The 19,246-nt window shown below is 40.1% G+C and overlaps 1 protein-coding gene across 1 annotated transcript in view; it reads left to right on the forward strand.

Moving 5' to 3' along the window:
* tex14 (testis expressed 14, intercellular bridge forming factor) overlaps positions 1-19,246 on the forward strand; it is a 32,335-nt gene that overhangs the window by 4,342 nt on the left and 8,747 nt on the right. The window contains 11 exon segments of the mRNA XM_084730418.1: positions 1,961-2,024; positions 3,060-3,193; positions 3,703-3,798; positions 7,050-7,173; positions 7,881-8,059; positions 8,358-8,509; positions 10,555-10,745; positions 11,972-12,758; positions 13,446-13,520; positions 13,615-13,702; positions 13,928-14,061. Of these exon segments, the coding sequence (XP_084586544.1) occupies positions 1,961-2,024; positions 3,060-3,193; positions 3,703-3,798; positions 7,050-7,173; positions 7,881-8,059; positions 8,358-8,509; positions 10,555-10,745; positions 11,972-12,758; positions 13,446-13,520; positions 13,615-13,702; positions 13,928-14,061 (2,024 nt within the window).

A 19,246-nucleotide genomic window follows, 5' to 3' on the forward strand; every position in this document is an offset into this window, starting at 1 on the left:
ATAAAAGTGTGTGCTATGCTATGACATGCACAGATTATGAACTTCCTACTACACTGTAGGGCTGTCCTGATATTGGATTTTCACTACATGATTATTGTGAATAAAATAATTTCTGATAACGATCGCGAATGATGATCAGTCAGTCTTTGTTACATCTTTGTTTATTGTTGTTTTGTCACTTTGTCAAATTAGTTACACTCATTCCTGTGTGAAATATGAGTGTAGGGACGTGGAGAGAGAATCTGTAGCCATTATTGTACAGACAGGACTTTGCATGCCTGTAGTACCCACACAGTTGCAGTAGCTAGTAAGCTAGTTTGCTACTGCATCACAGTGCCACATGAGTGTGTGTCCATGCCTGTGTGAGGGGGCTTTTGGAGAGGGAGACAAAATGAGAAGGGATAGAAGAGGAAATTATTTAAGAGCATACAGTGTGTTTAGGAGGCGCTAGATTATTTACAAAATTATTAACATGATATCGGTATTTCATTTTTTAAAATATCACAATAGAGCTGCACAATATATCGTTTGAGCATCGTCAGCGCAATGTAAGTGTGCGCAATAGTCACATTGCAGGTCCTGCGATGTAGGAGGCAAATGAACTAAACGTGTTCTCATCTAATTTCAAGGGTACCTGACACACACTGCGCACAGCGATCCACCAATCACAATCGTTCTTAATCAGTTTACCAAAGCAGACCACGCCCCTGCATATGGAGTGAGTCACAAGATCAGTGCAGGTTAATTGTCCACAAGATGGCAGCAGTGCAGCATAACATAAAGTGCTATCCAAGTCATCTGGTGAAAATTCCTGTATTTTTTCATATCGCAATATATATCGCAGGGTTAAAAAAATCGCAATGTCATTTTTTTCCAATATCGTGCAGCACTATATCACAGTTATTGTCAATACATCACATCTCCCTACTATTCAGGAAATATGATTACAAGTGAATACTGGAGCTTTACCTCTTCAGCTATTTCTTCCAGTAACTTTTCATGCTTAAATGCCAGCTTGTAGTTTATCTGTTTAAGGGCCTGATTTTCTAAAGTTTTGCAGGTGTAAAAATGTGTGTAAACTTGGTATCACCCACAAACAAATGTGCAAGCTGATCTGCTAATGGTGTGCACTGAGGATTGCATTGTATATGCAATATTGGGCATTTCTACCCTAGTGTGCAAAATACTGGGAGGCGAAAAGACAAATAGGTTAATAAAGCAAACGCACTGCAATTTACCAAGCCTGAAAATTATTTGTGGTGACTGTGACTGCATCTGTATTTAATACATTTGAATGGAAGGTGCTAATTGGCCTAGTGGTGTGCACAGATGGCTGCTGTTATTCTGTAGAGGAGGAGACAATCTGAATTAAAGTCATTTCTCGTGGACTGTTTGTGGGATGCATTTATTTTTATTTTCATTTAATTATCCTTAATGCAGAAAAACACCATGATTTAACATAAAATTTATTGCGGCCTATTTGGAACCAAACACAACTGAACTCTCACAGCCACTTTAGCCTCAACTACATTAACACTGACCTCCCATGCATTGTGCTTCTCACAAACAGCACACACCTCTACTACCTCTCAGTGCGCAGCTGCTCAGCAGCTGGAGTGAGTTGCGCTGGCATCACACACGAGTGTCAGTGAACAGTGGTGCCAAACAACATGCTGCATACAACAGATGCTTCTGTTAAATGTGGTAGAGGATGCTATTCAACAGACAATCAGATGATTCTGTGTGATTGACACTGTGTTTTGTCCTCTTCAAAGATGCTGCACTTTAAGAACTGTTGATCCATTAAAAATATTACATTATCTCACCTATATGAAAGAATCATATTATTTGATGTTACAAAATAAGAAAAAAAACCCACCATTTTATGATGAACTATCCACAGTTCTGCTGTTGGTTGTGTGTTGTAGACCTGATATATGTTTGTTTCTTCTCCTTTTAGTGGAACTGACAGGACACACAGCAAGTCTTCCTGTACAACAGCCCACGGTTTAGGCTTTGGAAAGGTAGATCACTCCGTATAGTACACTAGATGCTGATTTGCCTGATGTACTGATGGTAAATGTGCAGTCAGTGTTGGAGGAGGAGTGACACAAATCACAACACAAGTTTAACTATATTTCCCAGTAAGGTTTGGCTAGTGTCTCTTTTTTTCATGTAATGGTTCCTGTAGTCTACATTTTTGCCATGCCAGCAGCTGGCCTCTGTGGCTGGCAGTGTTGGTTCATTTGGTACGTCCACCACTTCTGGTCCAGACTGAAATACCTCAACAACTACTGGATGGATTGCCATGATGTTTAGTACAGATATCCATGGTGTCCACAGAGCATGGAGTAACACACTAAACTCAAACATATCTATATTGTATGAACTTTGATGAAGAAATGCCTCCTCCAAATGAAAGAACACAGAACAGAGAATAGCAGTCTGACTGAGTTTTACATGTGTCCATCTATTTATTTGCTGTTGGTCTCCAAATAGTATCCAAAGATGATTATACTATAGTTACTTAACAGGGCTCATGGCAAGTCAAATTAAAATTCTCACTATGCAAAATTATAAATAGTTGCATGTGAGGTGTCCCTTGAAAATATCTTATTTAGGATAAATAGATATTGGTCTGTATTCTTCATTCCTTTTCTATTTCATATTAATCTGGAGGCTACTTTATTATGATTAAGGGGTTAATAATAACCAATGTTATGGAAAGATCACGTTAAGGTAGACATTTTATGGACCAAACAATTAATGTGGAAAAATTATTGCCAGATTAATCACTAGTTGAAAACAAGGTCCAAACGTGTGAAAACAGGTGGAGTGCACAAATGTATGTATTTTGATATGCGTCACGATGGTTTGTCATTTTCAAAAAGTGGGTCCCCAGAAAAAAGGTTTGGTGGAACACTGATTTAGTCTATTATTTACAGTGTTGTCACTTCCTGGGTTCATTTTTCTGTAGCCATGCAGCAGTCATAATACATTCATACAGCATATACTCCTGTAACACCCTGTGAAACATATTTGTGTGTATGTTTCTCCAGGTGTGTGTCAACATGCCATGTCCAGTGTTGGCTGTGCCAGCATCTATTCCACTGATCAGAGACAGCGATCTGACCCAGGCTGATGATGAATCTCTGCTGTCCTTCACCTGCGGTACTTTAACCTCCATGACCCAGTAAGACCAACACTAAATCACTCTTAACATTCTACTCTTTTAAATGACTGCTTTCAAAGAAGAAAAGAATGAAGAGTTTATGCGTAGGTGCTTGTGCATGCCTTATTTAGTTGTTGTTCAAGTATGAACAAAGGGTACATTTGAAGGGTAAGTATGTTAATGACATTGTAATTCATGCTATCATCAGTTAAAAGTGTAGGGAGCTGTGGAACAGAGGCAAATATTATTGGTCACAACAAAGTCATTGTACAGAAAACAGTATTCCTTCATCTTGAACAGTCTTTAAAGGGATAGTTCACCCAAAAATGAAAATTCAGTCATTATCTACTCACCCTCATCGTTGTGAAACTCCAGCAGTGTTTTGTGGACTAAAAAACTAAACCCAACCTTCAATCAGCATGAGGATGAGGAGATAATGACTGACTTTTCATTTTTGGGTGAACTATTCCTTTAAATAACCTTGATATTTTCTTGCGTTGATCACCGAATTGTGTTACATTGTGTTTCAGTTACAGCTGGAGGGGCTCCAGAGTGACAGTGAAAACAATGAAGGACACACAGACGGCCTATTTAGACCTGCTCCTCATAGAACAAGACTTCTGCAGGTGAGAGAGAACAGGATGTGTGTGGGAAAGTAACATTTTCTTTATGGTTTTATTAATTTTTATGCCATACCACCCTGATTCCAAACAAAGTTTGGGTGCTGTGTAAATGATTTGCACATTGTTTTTAATCTTTATTCAAGTGAATACAGTTCAAACTGATAAACTATAATGTTTTTTTGTTTTTCTCATCTGAATTTGATGTCTGACACACGTTCACATGTTGGCACAGGGGTATGTTTTCCACTGTGTTCCATCACACAACACAGTAAGCTTGCAGGAACTGAAGACACAAAGGGCCCTTTCTTACACTGATCTAAAGTGGAAAGTGTGAGGTGCAATGGATTTATTTTATTCAAGGTGTGTCCAAATCCACCTTTGCCGTCTGGGGCAGGAGTGATATTTTGCCCTGCCCCGCCCTTTGTGCTACCACTGCAAAGCGGGATACACCTATCAGATGTGCCCATGTGCCCTCATTAATTCACAGGCGAGTTTAGGCTGAAAATACAATAAACCAATCAAAATAGTCAGCTCTCATTACCTTTAAGAGGCAGGTGTGCCAGCAGCACAAGTGGAGGCAGCATGACAGCGGATTTACCAGGAGGAAACAAAGAGAAAAGATTTTCAAAGCAAGGAGACAGATCTCCTGGTTCAAGGAGTGAAAGTGTGAGAGCACGCAATATATGGAGACAACAGGACGTCTCCAAAACAGCTTCATGTGTAAGTAGTTTACATTAACACCTGCCAAAACCAATACATGCAGATATATAACTGGATATGTTTTACACTGAAGCACTGAAATTGTGTTGTATTTTATAATTAATTATTATCATCATCATCATCATCATCATCATTATTATGCAGCTCTGCTGGCTGAGGATTAGGGGAGAGAAATGGTGCAGTAGAGAGGGGAGGCGAACTGATCCAGTCTAGCTGCAAAGCCGCCTGGCTCCTCAGGCCCACCTGAGCCAGGTGGAGGAGCAGATATGTAGCTGTCTGTGCTCCTCCTTCTTCTCCTCTCCCACATTATCCTCATCTCCTCCTCCCATCATCCCTCCTCTGTCCCGCTGTGAAACAATCAGAGAGAGTTTCTGAAGTTTGAAGTGTGCAAAATTACAGGTTTGGCCGGACTTGTGCGATCAAATATAGTGTCTTGTATATTTTGTATGTTATAGATCATAATTGTTTAATCCTTGTTTTTCTGGATTACAACAAACACACAAACACAAACACTACAGCTGCTCCAGCTGTCATGCTGACTCATCTGATAAAGACAATCTGACAGCTGTGATCCTGGCCCTTGTGCACTTTGCAGGTCTGTTTAGATTTATTAGGCTTTATAATTATAAAATTATTAGTGAGTTTAATGTTAAAGACACACACACGAAAGCTTTTAACTTCAATATTTACACTTTATTGCTGATAGAAAATATGTTCAAATAACACAAATAACACACATAACTAATCCACACTCCCATTTGAGAGAAAGGATGACCAAAAATGAAGGTGTTTTGTGATTGTGAAGCCATGTGTGTTTTGGCCAAACACGCTGGGTGCTATCTTGTGCTGCGAGACCACAGACTTTGCACTTCGTCCAGCTTTTAGCTGGTCTAAAGCACAAGTGTTTTTTACTCCAATGTGCTGAGCACAAGATGGTACATGCGCCAGGCTACGCCTTCATTTTCCCTTCTTGTTTAGACCTGTTTAGACCTAAAGTTTTGAAGTTCTAAAAGCAAAATACTTTTCCATTGTTGCTGGATAGACACTCAGCAGGCACTTCATTGAGTATACTTCTTCAACTGCTTGTTAATGCAAATATCTAATCAACCAATCACATGACAGCAACTCAGTGCATTTAGGTATGTAGACATGGTCAAGACAACCGGCTGAAGTTCAAACCAAGCATCTGAATGAGGAAGAAAAAGGATTTAAGTGACATCATCATCATGACATCATTTTTGGTGTAAGATGGGCTGGTCTGAGTATTTCAGAAACTGCTGATCTACTGGGATTTTCATGCACAACCGTCTTTAGGGTTTACAACAGAATGGTCCGAAAAAAAGAGAAAATATCCAGTGAGCAGCAGTTCTCTGGATGAAAATGCTCTGTTGATGTCAGAGGTCAGAGGAGAATGGCCAGACTGGTTTGAGATGATAGAAAGGCAACAGTAACTCAAATAACCACTCATTACAACCAAGGTTTGCAGAAGACCATCTCTGAACACACAACACATCAAATCTTGAAATAGATGGACTACAACAGCAGAAGACCACACTGAGTGCCACTCCTGTCAGTTAAGAACAGAAAACTGAGGATACAATTCATACAGGCTCACCAAAATTGGACAATAGAAGCTTGGAAAAATGTTGCCTGGTCTGATGAGTCTTAATTTCTTATATGACATTCACATGGGTCAGAATTTGGTGTAAACAACATGAAAGCATTGATCCATCCTGCCTTGTATCAATGGTTCAGGCTGCTGCTGGTGGTGTAATGGTGTGGGGGGTAATTTTTTGACACACTTTGGGCCCCTTAGTACCAACTGAGTATTGTTGTTGACCATGTCCATCCCTTTATGACCACAGTGTACACATCTTCTGATGACTACTTCCAGCTGGAAAACGCAACATGCAGTTTATCAAATCTGTGCCACAAAGAATTAAAGTAGTTACGAAGGCAAAAGGGGGTCCAACCCAGTACTAGCGAGGTGTACCTAATGAAGTGGCTGGTGAGTGTATGTAAACTTCAGTTGCTCAACAGTCTGGGGGTCTCCATTGTAATGTGAGCCTTATAACTGGCCACACGCTTTTAATGTGTGACAGGTCTGGACTACAGACCTCGGTCTTCATTGTAGTGCCCACAGTCTATGAAGCCACGCCTTAATATAGTGCCGAATGTGGCTGAAATAAGCGGGGACGTCCCTGAAAAAGATGCCATCTGAATGACATCATATGTTGCTCCAAATAATCAAATAATCCCTTTTTGAGCTCTGTGAGCCTGTGTTCCCACATCATTAGCAAATGGGGAGCCATGAGCTAGAATGTACTGAACTAGAAATAGATACCTACAATATGTTTTGTGAATTTTTTGAGATCTTTTGCCACCTTACCAACCCCAACTTGAGATCAACTGTTGCTACAAGAAATAAAGGAAACACTGCATTTGCTTATATGAGTGTGGTGTGTGTGTGTGTGTGTGTGTGTGTGTGTGTGTGTGTGTGTGTGTGTGTGTGTGTGTGTGTGTGCTGTATGCAGCCAGCTGTTGCACCCACAGCTGCTGCAGCTGATGGCAGTGAGCCTGTCTGATGACCTCCAGAGGACCAGTCTGGTGTTTGAGCCGGTCACCAGTGGAACACTGCACAACTTTCTGCACAACGGGGTAACAAAGACATGATTTTTTAGTTTATTCAGATACATTCACTCTAGACCAGTGTTTCCCAAACCTTTTCCTCTGGGGACCTACTGTTTAAAAATGACAAACCATCATGACCCAAATCAAAATACGTATGTTCATGCGTGCCACCTGTTTTCTACTAATCAGTTAGTTGTTTGGTCCATAAAATGTCAGAAAATGTTGATCAAAGTCTAAGATGATGTCCTCAAATGTCTTGTTTTGTCCACAACTCAAAGATATTCAGTTTACTGTCAGAGAGGAGAGGAGTAAAGAAATCAGAAAATATTTTGATTTAAGAAGCTGAAATCAGAGAATTTCAACTTTTTTTACTTAAAAATTTACTCAGAACAGTTAATCTATTATCAAAATAGTTGCAGATTAATTTAATACTCGACTAATTATTGAATAATCATTGCATCTCTAGTGTTCTTATTTCCTCTCATTAGGAAACCAATGTAGTACATTTTTAGCAGAGTTCATAAAGGAGACACAATAAGTACATATATCATACATATTTATAATCTACACATTTTAAACACTTTATGAAAGGTGGACTGTAGATATAAACCTTAAATTTACAGAATTTATTCCATAATCTTTTATCTATTTGGCAACCCAAATAAAAGCTGTGTGTGTGTGTGTGTGTGTGTGTGTGTGTGTGTGTGTGTTTTGTGTGTTCCCTGTCCCTGCAGTATGCTGGGTCCCCATTGCTGCAGGAAAGATGGCTGCTGTCACTGCTGTTGCAGGTTTGTGAAGGTCTGCAGTACCTCCACATGGTAGGCCTGGTCATGAGGTCCTTGTCTTCCCACAGTGTGGTCCTCACAAAGCATGGAACAGCCAAACTAACTGGTTTAGGCTTCATGGTCCCCAGGTAGGCAGAACCAGGCTAACACCAGGCTCAGTACTTCCTTGATGGAGGAGAAACAAATTCTGGACCAAAGTCTGTTTTCAAATGGTCACTTAAATAGACTATGCTTTCTAGTGTGTGACATTTCCAGCCATTTATATCATTTATTGTTATCACAGATCCTGCATTAGCCAGTGAGCAACCTGATAAACATATGGTTTCACCCCACTCCTGATTCTAATCATATACCGTGTGTGTGTGTGTGTGTGTGTGTGTGTGTGTGTGTGTGTGTGTGTGTGTGTGTGTGTGTGTGTGTGTCCAGTAGTAAATGTGCACTTGTCAAACCCCAAATGTACATAGCCCTCCCCCCCAGTCTGTACAGATGGGCTGCTCCAGAGGCCATTAAACTGCGATCCTGCACAGAGGAGACTGACATCTACAGTCTGTGTGCTCTGATCCAGGAACTCTACACAGGTAGCTCTCACATCCTGGCTTATCAACGTTCATTTATGATCATTGTACAACACACGCTTGTACAATGAGAGGTAAGTTTTACCCCTCCATGCTATACAAGTAAAACATATATAGAAATATTTAAACTAGGGCTGTCAAAGTTAACAAGTTAATATCATGTTAGCGCAAATTCATTTTAATGCCACTAATTTTTTTTGACGCATGATTAATGCACATTCTGTTAAACTGGCCTGACCCGTAGTTTGAATCAGCAGCTGGAAAGAAATGAGCTCACAGTCACTAAGATCCGAGCTTCTGTCATATGACAGTGTAAACAGGCTTGTCTGTTTAGGCAACTGGTTTAGTGCAAAGAAATAGAAGTACAGGAGTAGGGAGAGGAGAGAGTGTTGATCGAGCTGCAGCTCCACCTGAAACCAGGTAAAAGTAAAAACAAAAGCTGACCCACAGCAGAGAGAGAGAGAGACCGTGTGTGAATATGGACAGATGTGTGGACTTGATATAAAAACTTTTTATGATCATGAATCATAATGTTACCATACACCTCTGTGGTGCATGATTTTTTTACTCCAAGTCTGATTTGTGTACTTTTAGATACTTAATTATTTAATGCCGATTGATTGGGAAGGGAGGGAAGCGAGTGTGTGAAGGGCTGACCGATATAAAAAACTTTATTGATCTTGAATCCTGATGTTACCTGTCCTGTCTAACAAAAGTTCGTCTCCTCCACAAAATGTTTGTCACTGCGCTGCATTATCATTGTCATGATGAAGAGTCCAGACTCTCTCTCCTCTTCATCTCCTCGGTGTGTCGGTGTGCAGTTTGCTGTCTGCTGTGGTCTAAAACATCCTCACTGATGTAAACTGACACTGATGTAAATGATCCTGCTGCCTTAATACAGAAACATGAATATCATATAGACTAAGCTGAATAAAGGTGAGAATTTTTCCCCTCAGAGGACAATATTTTATTAAAGAAATAAAATATTATTAACAATAATAATAAATAAATAAATGCATATAAACCTTGTCCTAAAATACTGCTGGTTCTATGGTGTTTAAATCTCAAGCCTGCAGTTCCATAGAAGCTACAATTGATTTTTCTATTGAAGTTTTTAGTGCATTTTGGCCTTTATGTTAAATTGAGCAGGTCAGTATGCTCATCTGTGCCTGATTAACTTGGGTTTGTCATGTTATTATTTGAACATATTTTTTATGCCAAATGCAGTGAGGAACCTTTGAGGATTTCTGGACAATATTTGTAATTGTATAATTGTTTTTGGTTAATATCCCTTTAAGGTACATTTTGAACAAATAAAAAATTTGCGATTAACTACAGACACTCACGCGATTAATTGCGATAGATTGACAGCACTAATTTAAATAGAATATTTTGATCTGAAATGTTGTGGTTGAGCAGGTCTCTGTAAAGATGTGGACACAACAGTCTTGCTGAGTTACCATGAGTCTTATTTCATCCATTTTATTTTCCTGAGGCCAGATATAAACCGGTAGGCTGGGTAGTGGAGTAGCTTTAGGTCCAAATTTGCCTAATGTTGGACTTAATTATTGTACCCTGGATGGCCTGGTAGCTCAGTTGGTACAGCGTTCGCTTCATGTACTAACGCTGAGTCCTCTGCAGTTGCTGTGGGTTTGACTCCTGCCTACAGCCCTTTGCTGCATGTCATTCTACACCTTTCCTGTCATATCTTCAGCTGTACTATTAATTTAAAGGCATAAAAGCCCAAAAGTTTATTTTTAAAAAATTATAGATTTTTATAATTACATGCCTAATGTTGTTGTGTTGTCGTTACCTCCACCCTTCCCCTGCATACCTTTAATATTTGCACCATACTTCATATTTTTTGCACACATTATCCTTTCTTTTGTTGTATATATTTTGTTGTGTTATATTTTTGAATGTGATATTTTTATGTCAAGTACTCTTGGGTGCAACAAAGCATTTTATTGCACAATGCAGAGATATGTTGAGTATGTAGCAAATAAAAAACTTAAGCCTTGAGTCCAACATTTTGTACATTGTTTCAGAAAGTGAACCGTGGGGCACAGTGGACCTGGACACGATCAAACAGAAGGTGGATGCAGGCCAGGTTCTTGCAGTAGACAGGAGCATTCCACAGCCTTACTATGATGTGGTCTGGAAAGGCCTACAGCAGCACCCAAAGGACCGCACATTCAGCTTGCAGAGCCTGTGCCACACAGTACAACATGACATCAAGGTGGGCCTCACTCTGTAAGCTTCACAGTTTATAGTATTTTATATGTGTTTATACATATAAACTTTATTGTCACATATACAAAGTGAGATTAAATCTCAGGATTTACTACTCACTACAAGTGCTACTTGCTGCTACTTACTTCTTACTACAACTATTACTTGAGGCTGGCACAGTCCCAAATACACCACATTAAATGACAATGTCAGGTATGCTAGTGTATAGAAGTTACATTTTTCACAATAAGTAGTCAGTGGCTTACAAAAAATTCAGATGTGTATAAATATTATTTCTTAAAGGTGCAATGTTTGAAATTTATGGGGATTGATTGTCAGAATATGTCAGAAATATTGCATTTATCAGTATTAGGGGTGTAATGATTCACTCATGCATCCGATGCATCGAACATTAATGTGTAAGATACAAGTGCGTCAGTTCAGATGGCCTGTATCAGTAAAAAGCTGAACATTCATTCAGAAACAAATCGATGCAGCACTAGCATATCGATACATCTCATTAGGACACGCACGTTTCAGTTTTGGCAAAAATGGACCGCACTGAAAACAGCGATAGAAGTGACATTGTACCACGTCTCACCACAACTTTCATAACGCACAAGTGTAGAATAAGTTTGTGTTTTATAAGAAAGATGAGAAACGCTGCTGCAGATCATTTATGCGAAACATGTCTGACAGCAGAGAACAGAGACACGAGTCTGACTCACAGGGACGTCATGTCACTGTGAGAGCAGATAACACTTCACTGTTTCTCCACACTAATCAAAACCACAGCACTCTTCATATGAAACAGAGCAGCACATCATCTTACTGCAGAAATACTGATATTTTAAACAGTTTTAAAGTTTGTTCACAGATTCTCATTTAGGCTACAGGATCTCATTTACATAAGATGTTAACACCAATGTAATGTCCCCTTCTCTCTGTCTCTACTATTATTATATTTAATAAAAAGATTTCAGGATTGCTTTTTTGCAACTAATAGCACTCTATAAATGTATTATTAGTTGAATCACAACGTAAAGATTCACACATTGCATTGTCTTGTACTGCACTGTATCGTATAGTATTGTGAATCATTGGCTATTTAAACATTTCTAAGATGTATCATATTGTTGAACATGTATCAGGATACGCATCGAATCAGTCTCAGTCAGTTAGATACACACCCCTAATCAGTATGTTTTCATCAGTGTTTAATCTGTTTACTAGGTCAGCCTGGACAAACAGCTGTACACACAGCAGTGCAGCGGAGCAGAGCAAGAGCTGGAGAGATCAAGTGCTCTCCATCAAGAGTATCCATACACAGACATACTTACTCTGCTTGGTGAGTGTGATTCAGGTAGTATTGAGGAAGAATCTGAACCAGAGGCAGACCTAGATGGGGACAGTGACATAGTAGAGCAGCTGGATGGCCTGAAGCTGTTCAAAGGGACAGCGGATGAGCAGATCAGCAACATTGCAGTCAACCTCAAAGTGTCCTCAGAGCTGCTGCAGCAAGCCAACAGGAGCCTAGACACAGTGGAGAGACACCAGCAGCTGGACCACAGAGAGGGGGATGAACTGGACTCAGTGATAGGACTCAGAGAGACTCTATGTCCTCCCTCTATTCCCCCAGCTTCCTCCTTCTGCCCTGCCTCCTCCACGTCCTCCACAAGTCTTACTGGAATCAGTGCTGCTGTTGGACCACGTTCAAAGCAGTATAGTATCTTACCATACATGGGTGCTGAATGGGCAAAGAACCTGGATGCCCAGCTTCTGAGCAGTGAGTGGGAACTGCTGAGCCAGGAGGAACTGGATTCATGGCTCATTTTCTATCCACATGAAAAGCAGCAGCACGAGCAGGACCAGGTGCTATATTCCCCTTCCTCAGGCGGCTCCATGACAGAGAGCCGTTCAGTGGAGGAGGATGACAGCACACAGGAGCTGAGCCAGTACAGATCAGCTCTGGATCACAGCCTTCTCAACACCCTCTCTGAGAAGAAGCAGCAGGTACAGGGCTTTAGTCTTAATTACTTATTGGTTAGTTTGTTTGAGTCATTCTGTGTCTTCTGGTGTTTTAAGTCTTAAAGTGATAGTTCACCCAAAAATAAAATTTCACTCAATATCTACTCACCCCTGTGCTGATCTGAGGATGGGTGAAGATCTCCAGTTCACAAAACATTCCTGGGGCTTCAGCAGAAAACAGCGTTGCAGCCAAATCCAGTACAATTGAAGTGAGCGGTTTTAAAATGTAAAAAAAGAACACAACAAAACCCCCCAAAAAAGCATGTAGTTGATATATGCATTCTGATGACAGTCAACCAGTGGATGAAAAGTTGACAATTGAAGCACTTTGAATGACAGCCCCCTTATTTGCATATAAAGAAAAAGTAATCTATAAAGATGTTTTAAAAGAAAATACAGAAATACATATGTTTTTTGGAAACAAATAGAAGGAAATGGGGAAAATAATACAGAAATTAACAAATAAATGGGAAAGTATTTAACGAGAAATAAGTGTAAAGGTAAATAAATACAGAAGCAAATTAAAACAAATATTTTTCTCATTTAAAACTTGATCTGTGCCTACATTTATTGTTAATATTATTTTGGTGCATATTTATTTATTTATTTATTAAGTCATTTATTTTATTTTTTTTATTTTGGCAGTTGGGGTCCTCCATACTTCCACCCAGTTCACCAGAAAATGCAGATGTTACAGTGGAGGTGTGCAGGGCAGCAGCTAATGGGAGTCCACTGCTGGATACTTACAACACCAGTAAGACACTGATCTGTCCTGTGACTACTGGAGTGTGAAGAATGTGAGGAAGATTCAAACTGGGGTAACTGTGTGTCTCTGTTTTTATCCTCAGGATATGAGAGCTGTCCTCACCACTGTGAGACATTGGACACTGATCCTGGTGTCACCGGGACACAGACACAGTATACACCCAACACCATGTAAGGACACTGACATGAACTGCATGTGCTTCATCTGGTACAGTGTGTGTTGAGATTCCTGTGATGTTACTTAGCTGAAAAGTAAGATTTCCAGATCAGTCTATTTATATTGTAACTATTGTATTTTCTTTATATACAGTACATCTAAGCAATATCTTTCCTCAGAAGCTGATCTCTCTTTCCGTGTGTGTATGTGTGTGCGTGTGTGCGTGTGCGTGTGTGCAGGACTCAGTCAGACCTGCCTGTGCTGGCTGAACTCTCGAGCATCACATACTCTCCAGCTCAGCCTCAAGAGAAACACAGCTGTATCTCTGTGGACAGAGGAGCCCCACCCTATAACAGCACCCCACGCAGCCTGGGTAAAACCACACACACTGTGGAGACACTGGAAGCTTTGATTGAAAGATAACTAAATATTTTTCATATAATTTGACTTAGGTCTTTTCAGAGTAAATGTTTTAACCTACCTATGATAATGGGCCTCATTCACTAACATTTGTGTAGAAATGTTCGTACTATACGCACAAAATAAGTTCCCACACAAAGTCACCGTCTGATTCATGAAACATGCGCATCAGCCCAGTTTTTTCTATACCACTGTGCGTATGTTAGTGAATCAGAAACATTCTAAACTGACAGGTTTGTACCTGCTGCCTGCAATCTGCATACTGACACACACCCTTTTCTCTATATAAGGAAATATGTTCGCACAGGAAAGTATCACAGAGGAAGTGGTGAAGTTGTTGTAACTTCACATTCAGGCCGAATCAGGCGTTGCTGCACTGTGTGTTGGGGTGTTTATTTGTGTTTAGAGCTTGTGAAACAATTAGGAAATAATGTTTTATTTCTCTGATTTACGTGCTTTCTACCAGCGCTGAGCACCACCCCAACCCATTCAGTCTGTACCACAGACACACCACTGCACTGCCCGTGTCCAAGGAGGAGGAGGAGGACAGAAAAGACACTTTTGCGACTCATAATAAAAACTCGTTGGGCTGTAAACTGAAGTGGTGCATGTTGTGTCGTGTCCCAGGAGTAACGGACTGTGTCTCAGATGAAAAATAAATGGTTTGACATTAAAATTGATGTGTTAAAAAGAAAAACAGACCAGAAGAAAAGTAATGAAAAAGGTGGAGAACAAGGAGCACCTGATCTGTCAGCCCAAGATAAGAGATTCACTAAAATTATTGGAAATATCCCAAGGAAGGGTGAAAAATGATGGTGAAAGTAATGACATCCAGCAGGGACTTTCACCCAATAATAATAATACTAATAATACTAATAATACTAGTAATACTACTACTACTAATAATAATAATAATAATAATAATAATAATAATAATTATTATTATTATTATTATTATTATTATTACTGCTATTATTATTATCATTATTATTATTATTATTATTATTATTATTATTATTATTATCATCATTATTATTATTATTATTACAATCTAGCACAATACATTCATGAAATTAAATAAAAGTGCTTAACATAAAAACAAATAATTATAACATTTATGATAAAATCTTAAAAACCAGGAAAATAAAATCAAATAAATCAACCATAAAACACTTCTTAAGGCCAAAATGCACTGAAAGCATCTTGACGTGCATCAAACTGACTTGACGCTCGCACTCCAAACTTGTTTCGATTTTGGAGCGTCAAATGAGGACCAGGGCTTTTTTTTATCTGCAGCTGCAGTTGGTGTTTGGGGAGTTAAATGGAATAAATAAGGCATGGACGTGAGGAGTGAATGCTGATTGAGCTTTAGCTCCACCTGAAAGCAGATAAAAAAAATCTACCCGCAGCAGAGAGCGAGGGAGGGAGAGAGTGTGTGAATATGGACAGATGCACCGACTTGATATAAAAACTTTTTATGATCATGAAACATAATATTACTGTACACTTCAGTGGTGTGTGAATTTTTTTGCTCCAAGTCCCATTTGTGTACTTTTAAATACTTAATTACTCCCTGTCGATTAATCATAACTACAAAGCTCTAGAGAGAGACAGCAGAGAGGAGGGAGGGAGGGGGATCGTGTGTGAAGTGCAGACTGATAGAAAACTTTTTTTGGTGATAAATCCTGATGGTACTGAACAGTGCCCTGACTAAAATATCAGTAACAAACAGACAGATGCTCGTCTCCTCCTTGAAACGTTTGTCACTTCACTGGATTATTCTGAAGCCTGCAGTGCATTTTGGCCTTAAGACTTCTGTTAAAGCTTTTTGTAGTAACTGTGGTTTTGATATTCTTTATATGTAGTTAAAAGGTGTGTTTCAACATTTTTCTAAGACAGACTGTCATCATTTGAGGCTGTTCTAAATTTATTTATTTGTATGATCAAATTCAGGTAAGTAAATATTGATGAATCCCAGATTTGTGCCTAAAATGTTCGTATGCATGGTTTACATATAAATCTGTGCGTACACACTGTTCGTGAATGAGGCTGAATGTGTGTAGATGAAGCAAGTGTCTACAAAATTTACATCAATTGGCATTGCATGTTTTAAGCACTTTCCTTAATCGATCATTGGTAACATTAACATTCAATTAATCAATTAATTAAAAAAAACAAAAATGTTGCATGTACCAAACAATATCACATCCATTTTTCCCTCCTCAATCAAAGCTTGTTTCCACAGCAATATATTGCATATTCTCTGACAGTGTTACATATAAAAATTTCTTATTAATCATATATGTCAGGGGTAATTATTCATTATTTTGCAATAATGATCTGCTCACTGTGCATTAGCCTGTTTAATAGATGTTTACTGACCGAAAAAAAATCAATAATTTGACAAAAATATATTTATTTTAAAATGATTTTATGGGTGTAAAAATAATTTTATTGCTTCTCCAGAGTCTCTGATCTGCACTGCATGCATAGCAACAGTCTGCATATGTAACAGACCTTGAATGTTGAATGCTGTAATTAACCAGTCAGAATCAGGTATTTAACATAGCCACGTAATAATTTTGAATATCAGATAACATGGAGCACACTCATAAAAATAATCTCAGTTATATTACAGATTTTTATTTGATAGAAGATCGACCAAATTCTTAACAACCAATTAATTGATCATCAAGTGAGTCTTTTCCACCCTGACATCAGAATAAGGAATGCAAAGCTATGCACTGGAAACCATCAAGGCTTACATGCAGAAAGACACTGAAGGAACAATATGAAGGAGAGTAGATGAACAGGACACCCTGCCATCAGTACTACATTCATGTTTGGACAGACACTTCAGTACTTCAGAACAGGTGAAGTAAGATCAGAATCACTGAGCCTGCTGTGGATGGATGATGATATTCAGGATAAAAGAGAATATAGTATCGATAAAATATAAAATAGATATTAATTTACAGGACCAGTGTTTAGGATTTAGTGGTATCTAGTGTTGAGCTTTTAGATCTCACCCCCACTGTAGTGACTAGTTGGCCCAATACTGATAGCAACGGTGGTGACTGAAACGCTGAGATATGTTTCTTTACCCACATAACTTTATCCTTGATCACTTCTTCTGTCTGGCCATTGTAGAGTGTGTTAGTACTGGTGCAATCTTAATGTTTTGTGTTAATCTATAAACCATCTTTTCAAGAATCAAAAAACAGCCATATTGGCTCCAACACTCCCCTTCTGAGCATAAAGGAGAACACACAAAAAGCTGTATCTAGTGCCAGTGTTTGGTTTGTCTGGCAATGTAACACGGTGGACTTCATAGAAGAGGAGCTGCTACCTCTGTAGCTGTAAAGGGCACACAATGACTCCTATTTTCAGGTGATTATACACTAATGAAAACATGCTAATGAATATTATATTCCATTTATGCTGTATTCTGCCAATAAATCCCCCTGAATCTGAAACACTGGACTTTTAATGAAGAAAACATGTAGTGTGTTTATATACACTTAAGTGCACAATATGTAAATTCTGCCACCAGGGGTCTCGCTCACATTAAAACAAAGCAACAACAAACAAAAGACGTAGTTTGATGACCTTGTAAAGTGGTGTGGGATCATGGCAGAAATCATGTTTATGAATGAGGTTATATTCAGGTTTTATTCAGATTAAATTTAGCCACAAGCTCAGACTTCTTCCTCAGTCTGTGGTGTATCTGGATGTATACTGTGTTTTCCTGGAAGTTATGTCAAGTAGCAATAAGTAGGACACACACTGTTACCTTTTTTTTCATTAGTGAAATAATGTCCATCCATCCATCCATTGTCTTCCACTCATCCGGGGCCAGGTCGCGGGGGCAGCAGGGATGCCCAGACTTCCCTCTCCCTGGACACTTCCTCCAGCTCTTCCAGGAGGATCCCAAGGCGTTCCCAGGCCAGCCAAGTGACATAGTCACTCCAGCATGTCTTTGGTCTTCCCCGGGGCCTCCTCCCAGTGGGGCATGCCCAGAACACCTCCCCAGGGAGGCGCCCAGGAGGCATCCGATATAGATGCCCGGGCCACCTCAGCTGGATCCTCTCAATGTGGAGGAGCAGCGGCTCTACTCCGAGCTCCTCCCGGGCAACAGAGCTCCTCACCTTATCTCTAAGGGAGCGCCCCGCCACCCTGCGGAGGAAACTCATTTCAGCCGCTTGTATCCAAGATGTTGTTCTTTCAGTCATGACTCAAAGTTCATGACCATAGGTGAGGGTAGAAACGTAGATTGACTGGAAAATCAAGAGCTTCGCCCTTTGGCTCAGTTCCTTCTTTCCCACGACAGACCAGTGCAACAACCACAATACTGCTGCCGCTGCACCGATCCGTCAGTCAATCTCGCATTCCATCCTCCCCTCACTTGTAAACAAGACTCCAAGATACTTGAACTCCTCCACTTGAGGCAGGAACTCTTCTCTGACCTGGAGGGAGCAAGTCACCTTTTTCCGGTCAAGAACCATGGCCTCGGACTTGGAGGTGCTGATTCTCATCCCGGCTGCTCCGCACTCGGCTGCAAACCGCCGCAGTACGTGCTGAAGGTCCTGGTTCGAAGGAGCCAACAGGACAACATCATCCACAAAAAGCAGAGATGAGATCCTGTGGTCCCCAAACCAGACTCCCTTTGGCCCCTGGCTGCACCTAGAAATTCTGTCCATAAAAATAATGAACAGAACCGGTGACAAAGGGCAGCCCTGCTGGAGTCCAACATGCACCGGGAACACTGACTTATTGCTGGCAATGCGAACCAAGCTCCTGCTCCAGTCATACAGAGATCGTATGGCCCTTAGCAGAGGGCCCCGAACTCCATACTCCCAAAGCACCTCCCACAGAATGCCACAAGGGACACGGTCGAATGCTTTCTCCAAGTCCACAAAATGGAAGGTGTGTCAGCGGGATTGAGGAGATCCTCGAAGTATTCCTTCCACCTCTCCCGGAGGTGGGAGTTGAAGACCTCTCTGACAGAGGGTTCCACCAGACGTTCCCAACAGACCCTCACAATACGTTTGGGCCTGCCAAGTCTGTCCACCTTCCTCCTCTGCCAGCAGATCCAATTCACCACCAGGTGGTGATCAGTTGACAGCTCAGCCCCTCTC

The sequence above is a fragment of the Lutjanus erythropterus genome, chromosome 11, assembly GCF_056507025.1.
Source record: "Lutjanus erythropterus isolate fLutEry1 chromosome 11, fLutEry1.hap2, whole genome shotgun sequence".
Taxonomy (NCBI): domain Eukaryota; kingdom Metazoa; phylum Chordata; class Actinopteri; order Lutjaniformes; family Lutjanidae; genus Lutjanus; species Lutjanus erythropterus.